The sequence below is a fragment of the Phacochoerus africanus genome, chromosome 14 (assembly GCF_016906955.1).
Source record: "Phacochoerus africanus isolate WHEZ1 chromosome 14, ROS_Pafr_v1, whole genome shotgun sequence".
Lineage (NCBI taxonomy): Eukaryota > Metazoa > Chordata > Mammalia > Artiodactyla > Suidae > Phacochoerus > Phacochoerus africanus.
In genome coordinates this window covers 26,177,782-26,198,453 of record NC_062557.1, presented here as the reverse complement: position 1 = coordinate 26,198,453, position 20,672 = coordinate 26,177,782, and the positions used below count along the sequence as shown (strand labels likewise).

The following is a 20,672-nucleotide window of genomic DNA, read 5'->3' as shown; positions in this document are numbered from 1 at the left end:
GGCTAAGGCCCCAGGGGAAGGTGGGAAGCTACTGACAGGGGTCCTGGGATGCTAGTTGGCCCCAATTCTCAGTGTAACCTAGAGCAAGCCCAGCCTGCTAGCTTGAGAAACCCAGTGTTAGATTCCCCATCTGTAAATCGAAAGGTCTGCTTGTCCCTGTAAGGGCGAACTTGTTAACAACAGTGGAACATAAGCTATGAAGTGTCCTGCCCTTGGGACAGTTCAGGGGATGGGGGCTGTGTTGATGCCCAGACCAGGGTTGGCTCCATCTCAAAGCATGGAGCTGGGCAACCTGCATTTTAGCAAATGCAGGGATTCCGAAACCATCAGGCTGGGATTCACCAAAGAGATTCCTGGAAGGGAGCAGAGGGTGTGTGAGAAGCTGTCCTCCCCAAACCACACTTGTCCTTCTTCATCTCTGCCTTCACCAGTCTGGACTACTGTTGTGTGCCAAGCACATACCGCACCGCCCCACTCTCAGAGCGCTCGTGGCATAAAACGGCAGGCTGGCAGGGTTGTCCTCAGCCCAGCTGGCCCCTCTGGGAGAAGTGGAGCCAGACACCTTGCTGGGCATGGGTAGTGCGGGTGGTAGAGGTACTGAAGCCTTGTGCCAGGCTGTGTGGTGCAGTGAGCAGAGCGAGTTTCACCTCCACACCCCCCTCAGCAGCCTCTGTGACCACAGCCCGTGCAGAGCTGCAAGGAGCTGTGAGGAAGAGCTCTTGGGAAAGCGCAGGAAAGGAGCCAATTGATTCTTGCTGGAGTCAGGAATAGAGACAAGAACTCCACGGAGGGGATGGCCATGAAGCAGACCTTTAAGGATGGATGGGAGTTTGCCAGGTGGAAAATGATGTCCAGGCAGTGGCCACAGCGGAGGACAAATCATGGAGGCTAGGACTCTCGTCCTGTCTGGGACCAGGTGGTGGCGCTATCTGGAGGCAGGAAGTGGGCAGACGGGGAAGGGGTGAGGGGGTGCCACCTTCTCTCAATCCCACCTCTATGCGGTCACAGAGCAAACTGAATGTTGCTTATCTGCCAACCAGAGATCTCCTTTCCTAGAGACTGTGAGATGCTGAGGGTCAGGGACTGCGTCTTGTTCAATTTTCTATTGAATGTTTCTATTCAATACCTGCCGTTGAACTATTATTGACACCGGGTGTGGCCAGTGTCAGTAATAGTAACAGTAATGATAGTTAACTGGTATTAAATATTTCCCACCCTGGGGACTTCCCATTGTGGCTCAGTGGTTAACGAATCCGACTAGGAACCTTGAGGTTGCGGGCTCGATCCCTGGCCTCGCTCAGTGGGTTAAGGATCCGGCATTGCCGTGAGCTGTGGTGTAGGTTGCAGACGCGGCTCGGATCCCGCTTTGCTGTGGCTGCGGTGTAGGCTGGCGGCTTCAGCTCCAATTAGACCCCTAGCCTGGGAACCTCCATATGCCGTAGGTGAGGCCCTAGAAAAGACCAAAAAAAAAAAAAAAAAATTCCCATCCTGCCCTGTGCTGGGTGCTTCACAGGCATTGTCCAATTTCACCCTCAAACAGCTTTGGAAAGACTTGCTATTAATAATCTCATTTTACGGATGAGGATTGCCGAGACCAGCTCAGCAGGATGGGGCTGAAGAACATGGGTGCTGTGGAAATTAAGGAAAAGAGTTAACATAAAACAAGACACAGAGACAGTAAAGGTGGGAACCGGGGGACTCAAGGTCTCAGGGACCAAGAGCCCTGCCTCAAACAACCACTCGCTTTTATTGTGCTGTTTAGATGAGATTAAGTGAGGAGGGGCTATGGGTGGAGGATATAGGGTTTGTTTATTATTTTATAAATTCTTTTACTATTTTCAAAGCCACTTAGCTGGTAGAAGGTTAAGCTTTTACTCTGACTTTTAGGCACATAACAGTCTTTTTTCTTTCTTCTTTTTTTTTTGTCTTTTTTTTGTCTTTTTTGACTTTTCTAGGGCTGCTCTCATGGTACATGGAGGTTTCCAGGCTAGGGGTCTCATCAGAGCTGTAGCTGCCTGCCTACACCAGAGCCACAGCAACACGGGATCCAAGCCACGTCTGCAACCTATGGGGAGATGCTGGAAGGTTGTAGGCAGGGAGAGGCAGGTCAAGCTAGGGTTTTTTTTTTTTTTTTTTTTTTGACTTTTTTATTTTTTGTCTGGGGCGGCACATAGAAGTTTCCAGGCTAGATGTTGAATCGGAGCTGCAGCAGCCAGCCTACGCCACAGCCGCATGGGATCCGAGCCGCATCTGTGACCTACACCGCAGCTCAAGGCAATGCCAGATCCTTAACCCACTGAGCGAGGCCAGGGGTTGAACCCACATTCTCATGGATACTTGTTGGGTTCATTGCTGCTGAGCCACAACAGCAACTCCAGGTTAGGGCTTTAAAAAGATCACTTTGGGTGTTCCCATCATGGTGCAAGGGAAACGAATCTGACTAGGAACCATGAGGTTGCAGGTTCGATCCCTGGCCTCGCTCACTGGGTTAAGGATCTGATGTTGCCATGAGCTGTGGTGTAGGTGGCAGACGGGCTCGGATCTGGCATTGCTGTGGTGCTGGCGTAGGCTGGCGGCAACAGCTCTGATTGGCCCCCTGGCCTGGGAACCTCCATATGCCGTGAGTGCGGCCCTAAAAAGGACAAAAGACAAAAACAAACAAACAAAAAAACATAAAAAGATCACTTTGACAGCAGTGGGAAGACAGTTTAGAGCTGATGACATTTGAGCAGGAGGCTATGTTTCTGTCGAATCCCAATTCCTGCTTGTGCTAGTCTCCTTTCTTTAAGCAGTGACTTACCCCTTAGGGCAAGACGTGTGCTTCTGTACTCAGGGCAGGGCATGCTGAGGAAGGGGTTCAGGGCCAGGAAGGGGAGCCAAGGGCAGAATACTAAGTTCTGAAGAGAGGCCTCTCTTCCAGGGGAAGGGAGAAGCCAAACAGTCCCCGCTCCCCATTTGCCCCTGGGGCTTGCAGGCAGGAAGCCGGAAGGCCCCACACACTGCCCCATTGTGCACCTGCCTCCGGAGGCAACAGAGGAAACACAGCCAAAGGTGAGGCCGTGTTGCAAGTGAGATCCACAGCTGGGAGCGGCAGTGGAGGAGGTCTGGTTCCTTTTCTGGGCAGCTCAGGTTATCATTGGCTTTTCCAGCCAGGGAGGGGCAGGGGTGTCACAGGAAATGGCCCCGGGAGCTCAGATAAGCTGAAGGAACCCCAGTAGCTGGGAGGACAGAGAACGGGTGGCATTGCTCCCACCTGCCCTGCCCAGAAGAGCCTGAGAGAGGGACCGAGCCTGAGCCTGCTAGAGGCGGTCTTCAGGCTGAGAGGGGCTCCCCAAGTCCCAGGACAGAGCAGGGCTCACCATGCTGCTTGTCCTCAGCCTGCTCCTCCTCATGGGGCTGTCTGTGGGCACCGAGGCAGGTGATAAGGAACTGACCCTCGATGCTAAAGCAGGATCCTGGGTGACGGTGACCCTGGAGGTAGGTACTTTGGGGGAGATGCAGGGGGTGACCCATGGAGGGGGCAGAAGAGCCCCTTTACAGCTGCCAGAAGAGCAGGTTGTACCCTGCAAGGCAGGGTGTCTGTGTCTCTTCTCTGGGTAGGTTCAAGGCCATGGCCTCTGGTCTGGCAGACCTCCAAAGAAAGCAACAAAATGTGTTGTGTGGGTGGGGGTGTGTGTAGGCTCAGCTTTGTTTTGAAAACTTTTTTTTTAAATTTTATTTTTTATGTTTTTAGGGCCACACCCAAGGCATATGGAAGTTCCTAGGCTAGGAGGCTAATCGGAGCTGCAGCATCCGCCCTGTGCCACAGCTCACAGCAACTACTGCATCCTTAACCCACTGAGCAAGGCCTCCTGGCTACTAGTCAGGTTCATTCCTGCTGAGCCATGACGGGAACTCCAATAAACCTTTATTTAACATATACGATGTTCCTGGCACTGTCCTAAATGCTTCGTAAATATCGACCCATTTAAGCCACATATCAGCCTAGTGGGGAAGGTACCATTAATTACTATCCTCTTTTCATTGATAAGGAGACTGAGGAACAGAAAGGCCAAGCAGTTTGCCCAAGGTTACCCAGCTTCCAAAGCCCAACGGAGCCTCTTGTCTAAGGTCTGATTCTGTGTACCCGTGTCTCAGAGGACGCTGCCAGGAATTTCCTTTCAAGGAGGACCACCTGGGGCAGGATCACTGTTTTGTGTCACCCGTAGAAACTCATTTCTTGACAAGTACTGGTTGTATTGCCAGTCGCTTCTAATCTGACCTGAGTGCTGTCACTCGGAAACAATCTAAATGTTAGAGACACATCCGCGCCCCACCCCATCTGGTCAGGGAGACAAAGATCCGAACCTTGGAGTTCCCGTCGTGGAGCAGCAGAAGTGAATCTGACTAGGACCCGAGAGGTTGCGGGTTCCATCCCTGACTTTGCTCAGTGGGTTAAAGATCCGGCGTTGCTGGATCTTTAGGTGTAGGTTGCAGACGTGGCTCGGATCCTGCATGGCTGTGGCTGTGGTGTAGGCCAGTGGCAACAGCTCTGATTAGACCCCTAGCCTGGGAACCTCCATGTGCCACGGGTGCGGCCCTAAAAAGACCAAAAAAAAAAAAGATCTAAACCTTGGGGAGTTTTCAATCAGACAGGGGAGCGAGGCCAGTGGACCAGAGACAAACTGGCCCAGTACTCAGAAAGGGCTTGGCTCTTCCCAGACCCCAGTTGGCGAGGACACTGGGGCCACAGGAAGAGCCTTCAAATAGACAGCCATCCGTGGGGATTTTTTTCCGGGTTTGTCTGTCTGGGGAAGCGTGTGCAGTTAAGACAGCAGGCTGGGGAGACCCAGGTTCAAGTCTCAGCTTCTCCGCTGACTCTGTGTAACCAGACCAGGTGGACAGGTCACTGCTGCTCTTTGGACGTGAGTTTCCTCACCTGTAAAATGGCTGGAGAGGGAGAGAGGGAAAAAAACAAACAAACAAACAACCCAAGGGTTTTTTTTTTTTTTTTCCTAGCTTTGACATGGAGTCTGTGCCAAACCTCAGGGGACAGGGGACGTGACCCAGGGAAGCCTCTCTGTGGGGGAGGTGCTGTCTACACAGCCCTGCGGGGAAACAGCCTCATCCATTTAGCTAGAGCTTCTGGACCATCCACGGGCAAGCACCTCACCCTGCAGCTGTGTCTCGTGCATCTTTTTTTTTTTTTTTTTGTCTTTTTAGGGCCGCACCCGTGGCACATGGAGGTTCCCAGGCTAGGGGTTGAATCAGAGCTACAGCTGCCAGTCTACGCCACAGCCATAGCAATGGAGGATCTGAGCTGAATCTTCAACCTACACCACAGCTCCCGGTAACGCCAGATCCTTAACCCACTGAGCGAAGCCAGGGATCGAACCTGCAACCTCATGGTTCCTATTCGGATTTGTTTCCGCTGCACCAAGACGGGAACTCCTCATGCTTCTTTTCTGCTCTCTCATTTAACATTCCTCTGCTCCCTGAGACACAGGGCTTGGGATACAGGAGCCATTCATCCGAATGGGGTGATGGAAAGAATGATGACTCTGTCAGGGATGATCTGGTGGCCCCCCAGCTCTCGGGGCTCCCAGCCTGCAGTTACCCTGGGGCTGGGGAGCTGGTTCACATGGAGAAGGAGGGCTTCCAGTGAGGGCAAGAATCCTTTCTGAGGGAAAGATGCCTCCTAATGGGAACCCGGGTGGGCGGTAAAAGGGTCAATGTTACTTAATTCATAAAATGCCATTCTCTCCAGCTTGCATTTGAAGACTGCCTTTCACCAAGGCAAAGTGGTTTTCAGAAGCTTTTCAGAAATGGGTCCAAATCTCCAAAGACATTTTTCTGGTTCTTAGCCAGGCTAGGCAACTCCAGCCGGAGACAGCCATCCTAGCCATTGATGTCCTGGGGAGGGGCAGATTGGAAGTGACTGAATGAGTCCAAGGCTTAGAAAGCAAGCCACTTCTGATCGCAAAAGTTGGAATAAGGAGTTCCCGTTGTGACTCAGCAGTAATGAACTGGACTAGTATCCAGGAGGACACAGGTTCAATCCCTGGCCTTGATCAGTGGGTTAAGGATCCGGCATTGCCCTGAGTTGTGGTGTAGGTCACAGATGAAGCTGGGATCCTGCATTGCTGTGGCTGTGGTATAGGCTGGCAGCTGTAGCTCCGATTCGACCCCTAGTCTGGGAACTTCCCTATGCCACGGGTGTGGACCTAAAAAGACAAATGAAAAAAAAAGTTGGAAGAAGACAAGCTGTGAGAAGAAAAGGAGTTTCCCCTGCACCCCAACCAGGGCCCTGCTGGTCCAGGAGCTCCAGCACTGACGCAGGGGAAAACTAGGAATACAAGAGTGAGCCCCTGGAGTTCCTGTCGTGGCTCAGTGGCTAACGAATCCGACTAGGAACCATGAGGTTGTGGGTTCGATCCCTGGCCTCACTCAATGATTAAGGATCCGGCATTGCTGTGAGCTGTGGTGTAGGTTGCAGATGCGGCTCGGATCCCGCGTTGCTGTGGCTCTGGCGTAGACTGGCGGCTGTAGCTCTGATTCAACCCCTAGCCTGGGAACCTCCATATGCCACGGGAGCAGCCCAAGAAATGGCAAAAAAAAACAAAAAAAAAAAAAGAAAGAAAGACTATGACTGTGATGTTTGAGACTTTGAGTAGATGACCTGGATTCAAGTTCTTGCTTCATTTCTCACATCTGAGCTGGCGATCACTCTGTGTCTCGGTGTGTCCCTTTGTAAAACGGTGACAGTAAGGGTATGAACATCCCACGGTTTTGGTGAGGATGAAGTGAGTTAATATAGGAAGATGTGAAGACGGTCTAATGAATGTCAGTGCTGGGAAGCCAGTAGGTAAAATGTTAGCCATTGATGATTATTACTGCGCACAGTATGACGGAAAATATGCAGAAGAGCTCGGTGCCAGCACAGAGCACGCGTGTTGGAGATTGTCATTGCTCAGGCTGTCTCCTCGCCAATCTCACCCCGACTCTAAGGGACTCTCTGCTTCTTCAGGAAGATGGCATTCCCAGCATTCAGCTCCAGCTCCAGCAGGTGAAGGGGGCCAAAACCAGCCAGTTCTTTGGGCTGATGGGGAAGCAGGTGGGAGGTGAGTGACAAAAGTGGGCCCATCCAGGAGTGCCTCTGGGTGGGTTCGGCCACACCAAACCGAGGTCCTAGCTCACCGCCCAGAACCCAGCATCCCTTACTCCAGTCCAGAAGGGGTCGCTCACGTGTCGGGGTGGGATAGAGTGTCCCTGTCCAGGATCATCCAGACCAGGGCTAAGTGGAGCGTGGTCCTTGTGCCAGGCAACAGGTGCAAACCAGGGCTGCCTCCAGCATCCGGGAGGGTGGTCACCCTAGGGGTGGGGACACATGCTTTGCACTCTGCTGGTGCCCTTGCCGTCAACACTATGGATGACTATGGAGAAAGGTGGTGGGGCTGCAGATCAGCATCTAGATGTGAGTGAAGCCGTGGGCTAAGCTTTCTGGTCAATTCTGTTTGGCTCAGATAGAGTTATTAACATGAACCTGTGTTCCCTGAGGGCACTCTCGACTCAGGCTTCATGTCCTGGGGGGACAAGAAGAAAACAGTCTGAACAGAGCGGTTTTCTTTGTCTTATTGTACATTTCTGCTAAATGGTGTTGGTGAGGATATGAAAATAAAACTGGCGCAGAGGTCCCTTCGTGGCTCAGCGGTAGCAAACCCGACTAGGATTCAAGACGACACGGGTTCGATCCCTGGCCTCGCTCAGTGGGTTAAGGATCCAGCGTTGTCATGAGCTTTGGCGTAGGTTGCAGACGTGGCTTGGATCCTGAGTTGCTGTGGCTGTGTTGTAGGCTGGCAATTGTAGCTCCAATTTAACCCCTAGCCTGGAAATTTCCATATGCTGCAAGTGCAGCCCTAAAAACAGTGAAAGAAAGAAGGAAGGAAGGGAACAAAATTGGTCCTTTTATACAGTTTTGGAAGGGCATGTTGGCAACAGCCATCCAAGTTGGAAACGTGCAAACCTTTTGACCAATAGTCTCACTTCAGGAAACCCATCAAATAGAAGTGCTATTGATACACGAGCTCTGAGTTATTTGTTCCAGAGTGTTCCTTGCCAACTTCTTGGCAGTGGCGAGAATATGGAAATGACATAAAAACTATCGGTGGGGGAATGATCCCACATCCACAGCCTTTTTTTGGCCACACTGGGAAGAAATTCCTGGGCCAGGGATTGAACCCCACCACAGCAGTGACAATGCCAGGTCCTTAACCTGCTAGGCCACCAGGGAACTCCATAGCCATAGCCTTTGTGGCCATTAAAATGGATGAGGCAGATCTGTGGAAAGATAAAGATCTCCAAGATGCTGGTTGAGTGGAAAAAGCAAGTTATATAACAATATGTGAGATAGGAATCCTGTTTAGGAAAAACACTACATTCTTACACATATAGATGAAAACATAGGGAGTTCTAGAAGGATAAATATCAAACTGTCAACAGTGTTTACATTGGGATAGGAAGTGGAGGTAGGGAGAGAGGAGAATTAAGAGGGACTTTTATTTTTATTACACTGACCTCCACATTACCATTTTATAGTGGGCATTTATTGAAAGCCTGCGTCTTTTTTTTTTTTTTGGTCTTATTGGGGCTGCACCCGCGGCATATGGAGATTCCCAGGCTAGGGTTGGAATCAGAGCTGCAGCTGCCCACCTACATCACAGTTCGCGGCAACGCCAGATCTTTAACCCACTGAGTGAGGGGCTGTCCTCAAGGGATGGAACCTGCATCCTCATGGATACTAGTCAGATTCGTTTCCACTGAGCCTTGACGGGAACTCCCCAAAAGACTGCCTTTGTAATTTAAAAAGTGCATATAAAAATAAGGAAAACCAACTTAGGGAGTTCCGGCTGTGGTGCAGTGGGTTAAGAATCCAACTGCAGTGGCGGCTTGGGTCACTGCAGAGGTGTGGGTTCAATCCCCGGCCCAGTGCAGTGGTTAAAGGATCAGCTATCACCACAGCTGTGGCTCAGATCCAATCCCTGGCCCGGGAACTTCCATATGCCATGGGTGTGGCCATAAAAAGAAAAAAGAAAAGAAAGGAAAACCAACTTGTGACCACACACTTTTGGCCTTAATTTCCTCCTCTATGATGATTTTGGACTGGACCATTTCAGAGCTCTCTTCAAACCCAACAATCCACGAGGAACAAGGGGATGGGGGTATAAGAGAAATATGTATTGAGCACCTACTATGCTCATAGGTGATTTAATCTCACAACAATATCTCCTTTATCACCAGCTGGGAAACTAAGGTTTTATAGGGTTTTTTTTTTTTTAATAAGGTTTTATAGGTTAAATACTCTCCCAAAGGATGCCCAGCCAGTGCCAGGCACCACCGACTCCCAAGTGTGTGCACATCCCCCTACTCCACACTGCCTCCTGCTCAAGGGTGCCTCGTGCACCCAGCCACATTGGGACAACGGGAAGTGGCTGGGGTTCCACTGAAGACCCACCAATGGCACAGGATCCCAGAGAGCCATGTGCCCTTCCCACCTCACGGGGCCCCCAAGGAAGTGGTACAGCCCTTGTTCCTTCTCTCTTTCCCCAGGAATACCTCCCATCCAGCCAGAGAGAACGGGTAAGTGTTGTCCAGACTTCCTTGTCACGCATGCTCCCTGCGGAGGATCCAGTTGTTCAGGGAGGTGGGGAGAGGCTCTGGCTGGTGGCGCCAGGCTGGCCTTGCGGAGGGTGGGGCCAGTGTGGTTTGGCCACATGCTGGGCTCCCTGGTTGTTTCCTTAGAGGGTAGTCTGTGTGCGCCTGGGGAGTAGCTGAAGGGATGAAGCAAAGATGGGATGAATCTAATTCTGCCAGTGGTGCAAAATTACCTCGGGCTTAAAGCCTGGAGCTGGAGAAACTAATCACTCCATTCCCCATCCTGCCTCCAAAAGGTCTTAAAAATGGAAATCTGGGAGTTCCCGTTGTGGCTCAGTGGTAATGAACCCGACTAGTAACCATGGGCAGGCGGGTTCAATCCCTGGGTCGAGTATCCGGCGTTGCCATGAGCTGTGGTATAGGTGGCAGACGAGGCTTGGATCCTGCATGGCTGTGGCTGTGCCTCTGATTCGACCCCTCCCTAGGAACATTCTACCCACACCCTTCAGCGCTCTCAGGAGCAAACCTAATGCCTAAGACTCACCACATCCTCCCGGCTGCCCTCACTGGCTGGATTCCTCGCTCCATCTCTCCTTCCCCGACCACCTGCCCTGCCCAGAGCTTGTCTCCGTGGCCTGGGCCTGGTGCCCTCCTTGGCACACTGCTCTGCACAGTTCTGCTGGGTCATGTGGCTGGTGTCCCCAGACTGGAAACCACCCAATGGGCAGGTAGCGGTCTGCCATCTTGTTGGTCCCCATAACACCCAGCAGTTTCTATTCCAGGCACCCAAGAGGTGTTTGTGGAAGGGAGGGAGAAGAGGGGAGAAAGAGGAAGGAAGTAGTGAATGAATTAATCAGTCCAGTTTGTCCTTGGCTCCCAGGGTGATGGAGAAATTACGCCATTCATGAGGCCCCAGCTCTGACTGTGTCCTTCTTGGTTCCTAAGGCAGCCTTCCTCTGCTGTGCTCTTTCTTTCTTCTGTATCTCCTCTCTCCATCACCAGGGTATCAGCGAGGACCAGTGATCCAGGGTCTCCTGAGCCCAGGAGGACCATCTACAGAAGGTAGGTGAGAGGTCTCTTGGATTGCAAGGGCGTCCTGAGAAAGTGACTACGTAGTTTGCAACCAGTCTCCACAGTAGGGGCCAGGCAACTGGACAGATAAAACAGGCTCCCCCCAAGCTATTAGGTGGAGGCCCCATAGAAGGGAGCAGTGGGGGTGCAGGGAGGATCACTGCTTTGATGATCCAGACTTGAAACAGCTGTAGCCCTGAAGCTGCCCCCTCTCCACCATCAACACATCCAGGCACACCGCTCCCCCCTAGAGGCCAGCTGAAGCCACAGGGAATGATGTGTGGTTTTTCAGACTCTGGAATAGCCCCCTTATTACCTCACTAATCATTGTTAGAAAGTCTTAAGAAAGGAGTTCCCGTAGTGGCTCAGCAGTAACAAACCCAACTAGTAGGCATGAGGACTCAGGGGCAATACCTGGCCTTGCTTAGTGGGTTAAGGATCCAGCGTTGCCCTGAGCTGCGGTGTAGGTTGCAGACGTGGCTTGGATCCCGAGTTGCTGTGGCTGTGATGTAGGCTGACAGCTGCATCTCTAATTCAACCCCTAGCCTGGGAACTTCCATATGCCGCAGGGGCAGCCCTAAAAAGATTAAAAAAAAAAAAAAAGTCTTTAAGATATTTCCTGCCTTCAGCAATTGTACTCCTGTGGTGCATTGGTAAAGGATCCAGCATTGTCACTGCAGGGGCTTGGGTTGCTGCTGTGGCGTGGGTTTGATCCCTGGCCCAGAACTTCCATACGCCATGAGCGTGGACAAAAAAAAATTGTAAATAAGTGCAAATCGCCCTGAGAGGGGCAACACCCAAAGCGGTTATCAGTTAACACCTTTTGGCAGGGGCCACAACCCCAAAGGGGCTCAAGGGGATGCTCAAGAAATGAATGAACAGGCATGAAAGGAGATAAGGGGATCAGTCGAGGGGGAGGGGGGAGATCCATAGCTCCAGCCAGCCAGCAAAGAGGAAGTGCTGGGGCATCGCAGCTGGTCAAAGCCACCAAACTCCAATCCGCCTTCCCGAATCCTGACCTTTCCCCGCCAGAGCTGCAGACCTGTGGACCTCTCCCTAGTTTCCCTGATAGAACACCTGCAGCATACGCTCTTGGGAATAAAGATGCAAAAGTCCTCTATATTCCCCCAGGATTTTTTTCCTAAGTGTTTGAGCCATTTCATTCAAAGGGCTGTGGATGTCACCCCCAAGGTAACATGGAAAGGAATGTCCCTCCACGCAGAGTGCAGGCAGGAGGCTTCGTAGTCATTTTTCAGCGATGGAAACCATTTGCCTAAAGTCACTCGGTGAGCTGGTTAACAGGGCCAGGACTCAACACTGTGTCTCCTGCTCCCTAGTCCAGGACCCCTTGCATGTCGTAGGAGGGCCTTTGGAATTTTGAGGGCTGGATGAGCACTCCCTTCTTTAGAGAGGATTCTGAAGGGTTGGCTCATCCACCCTTTGGAGGCATTTATAATTGAAAAAATGGAAGCTATGCCAAATGGACCTGTAATTTGATGAGCTTGGATACCTAGAGCTGGAGCAACCCAAGTTAAGGGAATGGAGGAGCTCGATTGTGTGAAAGCCTCCACGGGTGGAGGAGGCAGACAAGACTCCTCTAAACCGCCCCTCCCCCCCCCTCCCCGCCAAAATGCTGCTCTCTTCCCAGGCAGAGAGGACAAGGACCGCGGGTCAGAGTGAGAGCCCCCACCACACGCCTCCCAGAGGACCAAACCCCTTCTCCCCATGTGGACATAACAGCGGGCCAGTCAGGCCAGGCCGGCTCTTCTCCGTGTCTCCTGTGCTCATCGCTGGCGTGTCCCTCCCACCAGGCCTTCCATGAACTCACTGGGCTCTTTCTTCCCGGGGCTCTGGGTCTCAAGCACCACATCGAGCTTCCATGCAAAGTTGTTACCACTGTGAGCTAGTGCCCTGTGCCCCAACCCTTCCAGCATTCTATTCAAACCTCACCTCCTAGCAGGATTGGGTCTCTTCACTCTGTCTCCTAAGCCCAGAACCCAGAGGGAGCTCAATAAACCAATGAAGAATGAATGGTTTCTTCTCTGGTACAGGGATGGCCTGGGCTCTGCAGGCTGTCCGGTCGTCTGGCTGTCAGTGGGCTGGGAGGCCTTTTCCAGAGCTGTAAAGGGAAATGCTGAACACCCCCCATCCCCAGCAGATGCAGGAAAACAGGCTTGGGAGACAGATAAAGGTGACAGGCTCTCCCTAACCACTGTCATAACCTCAAGGACCCAAACCCATGTGTCTTCAGCCTTGAAGAACTGGGTCCCGGGTCCTTTGTTAATTCTCGGGTTTGCCCCTCAATGAACTGCTCTGCTTTTGGGACACAGTCCTGCTCTGAGCACTGGGAAGAGCTCCAGAGGAATAGAAGTCCCACCTCAGGGAGCCCCCATCTGATGGGGAGACCATTAACCGGACCCAGTGGTTCATAGGTGGGTCAGAGAGGACCCCAGGATGCTTAGAAAGGGCCAAAGTGCAATCCTAGGGGGGCAAACCTAGGTAATAGGCATAGGGGTGGGGAAGGGAATGAGTTGGTAGTTGCGTGGACTCAGCAACAAAGGACAGTTTATTAAGTCATTAGGCTGCGTGGTAACTTTTAGCTTCTCTGTGTCCTCTTCAAAAAAAAAAAAAAAGAAATGGGTTTGGAGTTTTGGTGGGTCACTGGATTCTTAGGCTGTTTAAAAGGAGGGGAAGAGGAGTTCCCGTCGTGGCACAGCAGAAATGAATCCAACTAGGAACCATGAGGTTGTGGGTTCAATCCCTGGCCTTGCTCAGTAGGTTAAGTATCTGGCATCGCCGTGAGCTGTGGTATGGGTCGCAGACGTGGCTGTGGCATAAGCCAGCAGCTGTAGCTCTGATTCAGCCCCTAGCCTGGGAACCTCCCTATGCTGCAGGCATGGCCCTAAAAAGCAAAATAAATAAATAAGTGGGGAAGAGAGTTCCCGCTGCAGTGCAGTGGGTTAAGAATCGCACTGCAGCAGCTCAGTTGCTGCGGAGGTGCAGGTTCAACCCCCAGCCCAAGAACTTCCATATGCCAAGGGTATAACCATAAAAAAACAATGGAGGGGAAGTAGGCACTGGTGGAGTGGGCAGGCCCTTCATCTGGGAGCCTGGGAAGGTTTTAGGGACAGCAGACGCCCTAAGGAGAGGCTGAGTGTTGGCCATGAGGCTTCTCTTCCTCATTCTCACACCTTACCCTAGTCCTTCGAGAAACAGGGGAGTGAGGGATGGTACAAGCCTGCGCCACAACTGCAGAACCTCCCAGGGTCCTTGACCCAGCCATTCCGAACCGCCCGACCTCCCCTAGGCATCCAGCGCCTTCCCCACCTCACCCACCCGGTGCTGTGGTCCCAGGGAGGTGGTTCACTCTAACAACCCACCCCGCGGGATCCACAAAAAAGGACTGAAGATTTTATTGCTGCGCTTGAAGTTTGGGACATGGGAGAAAAAACTGAAGTCACTATTTAGCAAGTTCCCTGTCTGTGCCGGCACTTTGCTGGGCACCCACGCGGGACTGGGAGTATGAAAGAAGCCAGGAATTTGTCCTCAAAGACCGAATGACCACAGGGGGAGGGGAGATGTGTTCACTCTGTGCCAAGGCCACCCCTTCCCTGCTCACCGACGATGCTTTTCCAACCCACCGTGTTCACTCAAACTGGTTTCTGCACACATTGTTCTCCTCTGATGCTAGTGAATCCTGACTCAGAGGTCAACGTCTCCTTAAAGCTTTTCCAACCTGGGAACGACCCATTCACTCCCTCCACCAAGTCCCCGAAGCACTCTGCATAGACTCCCACCACAGCTCTCACATGTTAAACAGTTTATCTCAACAACAGGGTTTCTCAAGCACACAGACCACCTCTTACTTATCTTCACGCCAGTGCCAAGTAGCGCTCTGCACCTAAGAGGTCCCTGAAGAGGGTTTTGACCGGACTCACAATGCCCTGTCCTAGAGAACCCCGAGGGGGCCACACTTAATACAAGTAACTGAACTCTGTATCAGCAGCTACTGATAACTGAACATCTATCTCGTAGTCCTCAAACTCAACATGTGCCAAGGCTGAATTTTTTTTTTTTTTTTGTCTTGTTAGGGCCGTACCCGCAGCATAGGGAGGTTCCCAGGCTAGGGGTCGAATCGGAGCTGCAGCTGCTGGCCTACGCCACTGCCACAGCAACTCAGGATCTAAGCCGCATCTGCAACCTACACCTCAGCTTACAGCCACGCCGGATCCTTAACCCACTGAGCGAGGTCAGGGATCAAACTCATGTCCACTTGGATACTACTTGGGTTCATTAACCTTTAGAGCCACAACAGGAACTCCCAAAGGCTGAACTCTTGACCCACATCTCCAGAGCTAACCGTTACCTCAGCTCACATCTAGGTTGGCACTTCCATGTTCCCTGCTGCAGGCTGGAAACCTGGGAGCGACTGTCCACTCCTCACTCCATCAAAACATGTCCCCTAAGTTGCTGGTTCTTCCGAATCTACCTAGAATCCATTTTGCCACCTTCCCACTAACACGAGGCACTGTCTTCCCTTGAGTGGAGGGCAGCAGCCTCCTGGGAGATGTTCTTGCTCCCCCCCTCACCGCCAGACCAGGCCCCCTTCCATTCTCCACCCAGAGCACGAAGCCCCTGTCTGTCCCCTACTGACCACAGTTCAGTGTCCTAGATAAACTTGACATTCTAGGTGGGGCCTCCAAAGCCCTTTGTTCTGATCCTCCCCCCTCAGCCACCTTGCTGGCTGTCACCAGGATTTCTCTGACCCTCGGGCACACCAAGGGCTCACCTCTTCCTGGGTCTCTGCTCAGGCTCTCCATCTGAATGTTGCCCCCAGTCCTTCCATGCTCCCCCCGCCCCCACCCCCACCCCCTTGGCTAAACTCCTCATCCTTCAGGTCCCAGGATAAAGAAAGGCCCTTCTTTAGACAGGGCTTCCTTGGTAATCACACTCAACTACTTCCCTCCAGTTACGCTTACACAAGAGCTTGGCCTTTGCCCTTCACAGTGCTGATCACAATTAGAAATCCTGCGTATTTAATATTAGTCTTCTCCAGGAGACTGTAAGCTCTATGTCTTTTGTGTACAGATGAATGTGAATGTATCAGGCCTTCTGCAAGACAACTTACACAGGTAAATTGTCCTCTAAGTTAGGATGTTGGGGAGTTTCCATTGTGGCTCAGTGGTTAACGAACCCGCCTAGTATCCATGAGGACACAGGTTCCATCCCTGGCCTCACTCAGTGAGTTAAGGATCTGGTATAGGTCGCAGATGTGACTTGGATCCCATGTTGCTGTTGCTGTGGCATAGGCTGGTAGCTACAGGTCCGATTGGACCCCTAGCCTGAGAACCTCCATATGCTGCAGGGGGGCCCTAAAAAGACAAAAAGAAATTAGGATGTTGATTCACAATAGCCAAGACATGGAAACAACTTAAATGTCCATCAACAGATGAATGGATTAAGAAGGTGTGGTACATATACACAATGGAATAAATACTACTCAGCCTTAAAAAAGAACAAAATAATGCCATTTGCAGCAACATGGATGGAACTAAAGACTCATACTTAGTGAAGTCAGAAAGAGAAACACAAATACCATATGATATCATTTATACTTGGAATCTAATATATGGCACAAATGAACCTATTTACAGAAAAGCAACAAACTCATGGACTGGAAAACAGACTTGTGGTTGCCAAAGGGGATGGGGTAGGGAGTGGAATGGACCGGGAGTTTGGGGTTAAGAGATGCAAACTACTGAATCTGGAGTGGATAAGCAATGAGATCCTGCTGTATAGCAAAAGGAACCATATCCAGTAACTTATGATGGAACACAATGGAGAACAATGTGAGAAAAAAAAATATATGTATGTATAACTGGATAACTTTGCTGTACAGGAGAAATTGACAGAACACTGTAAATCAACTACAAAAAAATTTTTTAAAAATAAATTAGGAGGTTGGGATTAACATATATACACAACTATATATAAAATAGGCAACCAACAAGACTTACTGTATAGCCCAGGGAACTATACTCAATATTTTGCAATAACCTGTAAGGGAAAAGAATCTGAAAAAGTATATGTACAACTGAATCACTGCTGTACTAATGAAATATTGTTTCAACTATACTTCAATTTTTATTTTTGGCTGCACATGTGGCCTGTGAAAATTCCTGGGCCAGGGGTCAAATCCACACCACAGCAGTGACCCAGGCTGCCGCAGCGACACCAGATCCTTAACCCACTGCACCACAAGGGAACTCCTTTACCCACTCTACACTGGAAATGGCAGAGCCAAGATTTGACCCAAAGGTCCTTTGCTTCACATACTTGACCCCTACCCTACATTTCCTTGATGTAGGACACAACTATACAGACAAGTCTCAGGCAGAATTATAGGAAGTCTTCACAAATTCCTTTATAACTAGGTCACTTCAATAGATAGGAAAAACTTCCAAATGTCTGCCCCCCCAATATACTCGTCCTTTCAAGAAAATCCTTGAGTAAAGTCGGCCATACAATGAGACACCAACATCAAATGCTTTCACGGACATGTAGAATCTGAAAAAAGGACAGACTGAGCTTCTTTGCAGAACAGATGCTGACTCACAGACATTGAAAAACTTTTGGTCTCTGGAGGAGACAGTTTGGGGCGTGGGGGGATGTGCTTGGGTTGTGGGATGGAAATCCTGTGAAATTGGATTGTGATCCTCATTATACAACTACAGATGTGATAAATTCATTGAATAATAAAAAAATAAATGTTTACTGAATGAATTTCATCAAAAAAAAAATCTTTGAGCTCCCACTGTGGCACAACAGGTTAAGGATCGGTTGTGGCCACAGCTGCGGCTCGGACTCAATCCCTAGCCAGGGAACTTCCATATGCCATGGGTGTTACCCCCCACACACACACACAAAAAGGAAAAAAATCCTTCCAGATCAAATAATTTTAGGTAATGATACAGACTCCTTGGAAAATCCTAAGAGGGAGACTTTGAGAAGCCCTGAACTCAAGACATACTGATATGTAAATTTAGCTGTTTTCAAGTCTGACTGTAGTACCTGCATTGCCCATAATACTTTGTGTTTGATAGGAAACACTTCAGGGAATGCTGACATTTTTCCTGTAAAAACATGAAAAGAGATGGAGATTACGCAGGGGAACAATGAAAGCTACGTAGGTCGAGTTAGATTGTGGAGATACATGTAGAATAAATGTGAATTTAATCCAAGGAGCAATGGAAGCCATGTGAATTCCTCAGCACGTTAAGAGCTGTGTCTTTTTTTTTTTTTTTTTTCCCTTTTGTCTTTTTAGGGCCGCCCTGCAGCATGTGGAGGTTCCCAGGGTAGGGGTCAATCGGAGCTACAGCAGCCGACCTATGCCACAATCACAGCCATGTCAGATCCGAGCAGAGTCAGCAACCTACACCACAGCACATGGCAACACCAGATCCTTAAGCCACTGAGCGAGGCCAGGGATCAAACCGTCAACCTCATGGTTCCTAGTCAGATTCGTTTCCACTGTGCCACGAGGGGAACTCCAAGAGCTGTGTCTTGATAGCAGGATACTCACTTTTTCTGATCCACTTCTGTAGGAAGGTGTCTAATTCCAAGGCTAGGGAGGGACCTCAGAGAGGCAGTCTGACAGACAGCTGAGACATACAGCTGAGTTAAACTGGGCCCGCATGAACAGTACCCTGGAGTTAAGACAAGGTGGTGGTCCTCTGGGTACCTCCCATTTCCAATCACAGGTAATCAGTTAACAAAATCTACCACCCAAACACTACAAACCCACAACTGAATTCCAGTCCTTTAATTTCAAGTCCTTTTTTTCACTTACCCTCTGCTGTGGATCAAATCATTCCAAAATAATGGTTTAAAAGTATTTCTCATGAATCCTTAGGTTTGGCAGGACTCACTCATGAGGTTGCACCCAGCTGGGCTCATGAGGTGGGGTCTGGATGCAATTGGCTTCAGCACACCGGTTCTCCTAGACAGGGCCTTACCGGGTCCCTCAAAATTGTTTAGTTCCAGCTTCTGGTTTGGAAACATGTTAGCTAGTTTCCAAAAGCAAAAGTAGAAGCTGCCAGAATATCACTTCTGCCACATTTGATTGGTGAAAGCAAGTCAAAAACCCAGCCTATACACTAGAAGGAAAAGCAGTTTTTTTTGTTTTGTCTTTTTGCCATTTCTTGGGCCGCTCCTGCGGCACATGGAGGTTCCCAGGCTAGGGGTCGAATCGGAGCTGTAGCCGCCAGCCTATGCCGGAGCCACAGCAACGCAGGATCTGAGCCGCGTCTGCAGCCTACACCACAGCTCCCGGCAACGCCGGATCCTTAACCCACTGAGCAAGGGCAAAGATTGAACCCGCAACCTCATGGTTCCTAGTTGGATTTGTTAACCACTGCGCCACGACGGGAACTCCGAAAAGCAGCTCTTATTGGAAGGAGCTGGGAGGTGAGGTACCACACCTTTTTTGTGAGGTCAGAGTACAGGTTTCTAAAAACTTCGGAATGGATTAAATATGATGTGAGTGGTTTCCAGAAACAAATAGCCAGTTGAGGAGTTCCCACCATGGTGCAGCGGAAACAAATCCAACTAGGAACCACAAGGTTGTGGGTTCAGTCCCTGGCCTCACTCAGTGGGTTAAGGATCTGGCGTTACTGTGAGCTGTGGTGTAGTCGCAGACGCAGCTTGGATCCTGTGTTGCTGTGGCTGTGGTGTAGGCCGGCAGCTGTAGCTCCGATTGGTTCCCTAGCCTGGGAACCTCCGTAGTATGTCACGGGTGCAGCCCTAAAAACCAAAAAATCCCCAAATAGCCAGTTGAGAACACTGGCTTCTTGGAATGGACAAGCAGGACACAGGATAAAGGTGTTTATATCTCACATAGTACATCTGGGAAGAACAATGGAGCCAAAGTTACGCAACAGCACAGGTTATTTTCTCCACTCTTGGGCACAAATAAACAATGTTCCAAACCCCCAAATGGTGGTGGCTTGACCTGCATCTACAGGTATTGCACAAGACAGAAAAGAAACTGGTATTTCAGCACAAGGGACATCTTCCACCACGGGGTAGTCCTTTTTTTCCTTCTTACTGACGCTCTTTGGCATTTTATTGAAGACACCACAAAGGAAGTGGGCAATTATACTGCCCTCAGCAGGAAACAGTCTGGAAGAGGCAGTCACACAAGTTTGTAGCAGAAAGCCCGCTGGGGCAAAACCAGGGGAGGTCCAATTCTATAACTGCATGTTCCAATGAATGGGAAAAGGCAGTTTCTAGAATTCTTGGTGTCATATATACTTAGCAAAGGAGCAGAGAATAAGTAGCACCTATTCTCTGAACACGTGATATACCCTGTGTACATGTAAGTGTGCCTGCGAAGCCACTGGAAGGAAACTCACATTGAGCCAAGCCTTCTCCCCTGGTCCTCACTGGACCTCACCTGGGAGAACTAGCTTAGGGCCTTGTCACTGGAGCTTTCAGAAATGGACTTCAAAGTTTCAGTTTCACGAACTGTAGAAAAATGTGTGCATTACGTACACTTAAAAAAAAAACAAAAAAAAAACCCAATGCTTTGGTTAGATTCTCCAAAGGTCCGAAGAACAAAGGGTAAGGATCACTGCTGATGGATACGCTGCTTGATTGTAGCTCCTTTTGTAAAAACGAAGCTTCTTAAACATCACTTCGCTTACCAATTGCTCTTCAAAGGAGGAAAAGGCAGACGTGCCTGTGATTACCTCTGAAACAGTTTCTAATACACATCCAAAAAGCTGCTTTTCATTTGTTTCATATCCCAGAAGGAATGCATGCTGTAAGCAGGCTGTGGTCTTCCTCTATCCTGGCTTCACATGAACTCCATTAGAAGCCATTCCTAACCCCAGCCAGGCACCCTGCCCAGAACTGCAGGGACGAACCCAAGCTGAGGACATGTCAAAAGCACCATCCTGCCATATAAAGGG

At 50.2% G+C, this 20,672-nt stretch overlaps 1 protein-coding gene across 2 annotated transcripts; it reads left to right on the top strand.

Moving 5' to 3' along the window:
* The first annotated feature begins 3,149 nt into the window (after nt 1-3,149).
* On the top strand, nt 3,150-12,732 carry TAC4 (tachykinin precursor 4). 2 transcript variants are annotated; one of them, XM_047758800.1, is made up of 5 exons: nt 3,150-3,477; nt 7,007-7,100; nt 9,586-9,615; nt 10,633-10,692; nt 12,350-12,732. In XM_047758800.1, the coding sequence occupies exons 1-5, from the start codon at nt 3,361-3,363 to the stop codon at nt 12,379-12,381; spliced, it is 333 nt and encodes a 110-aa protein (XP_047614756.1). In that variant the 5' UTR covers nt 3,150-3,360; the 3' UTR covers nt 12,382-12,732. The 2 variants fall into 2 exon arrangements, with proteins under 2 accessions (XP_047614756.1, XP_047614755.1); XM_047758799.1 differs by having other exon boundaries at nt 3,152-3,477; nt 12,354-12,732.
* Nucleotides 12,733-20,672: the final 7,940 nt, after the last annotated feature.

Coding starts and splice junctions, on each gene's coding strand:
- TAC4 (XM_047758799.1), top strand. CDS start 3,361: ATGCTGCTTGTCCTCAGCCTGCTCCTCCTCATGGGGCTGTCTGTGGGC. Junction 7,101..9,585: donor GATGGGGAAGCAGGTGGGAG/GTGAGTGACAAA, acceptor CTCTTTCCCCAG/GAATACCTCCCATCCAGCCA. Junction 9,616..10,632: donor CATCCAGCCAGAGAGAACGG/GTAAGTGTTGTC, acceptor CTCCATCACCAG/GGTATCAGCGAGGACCAGTG.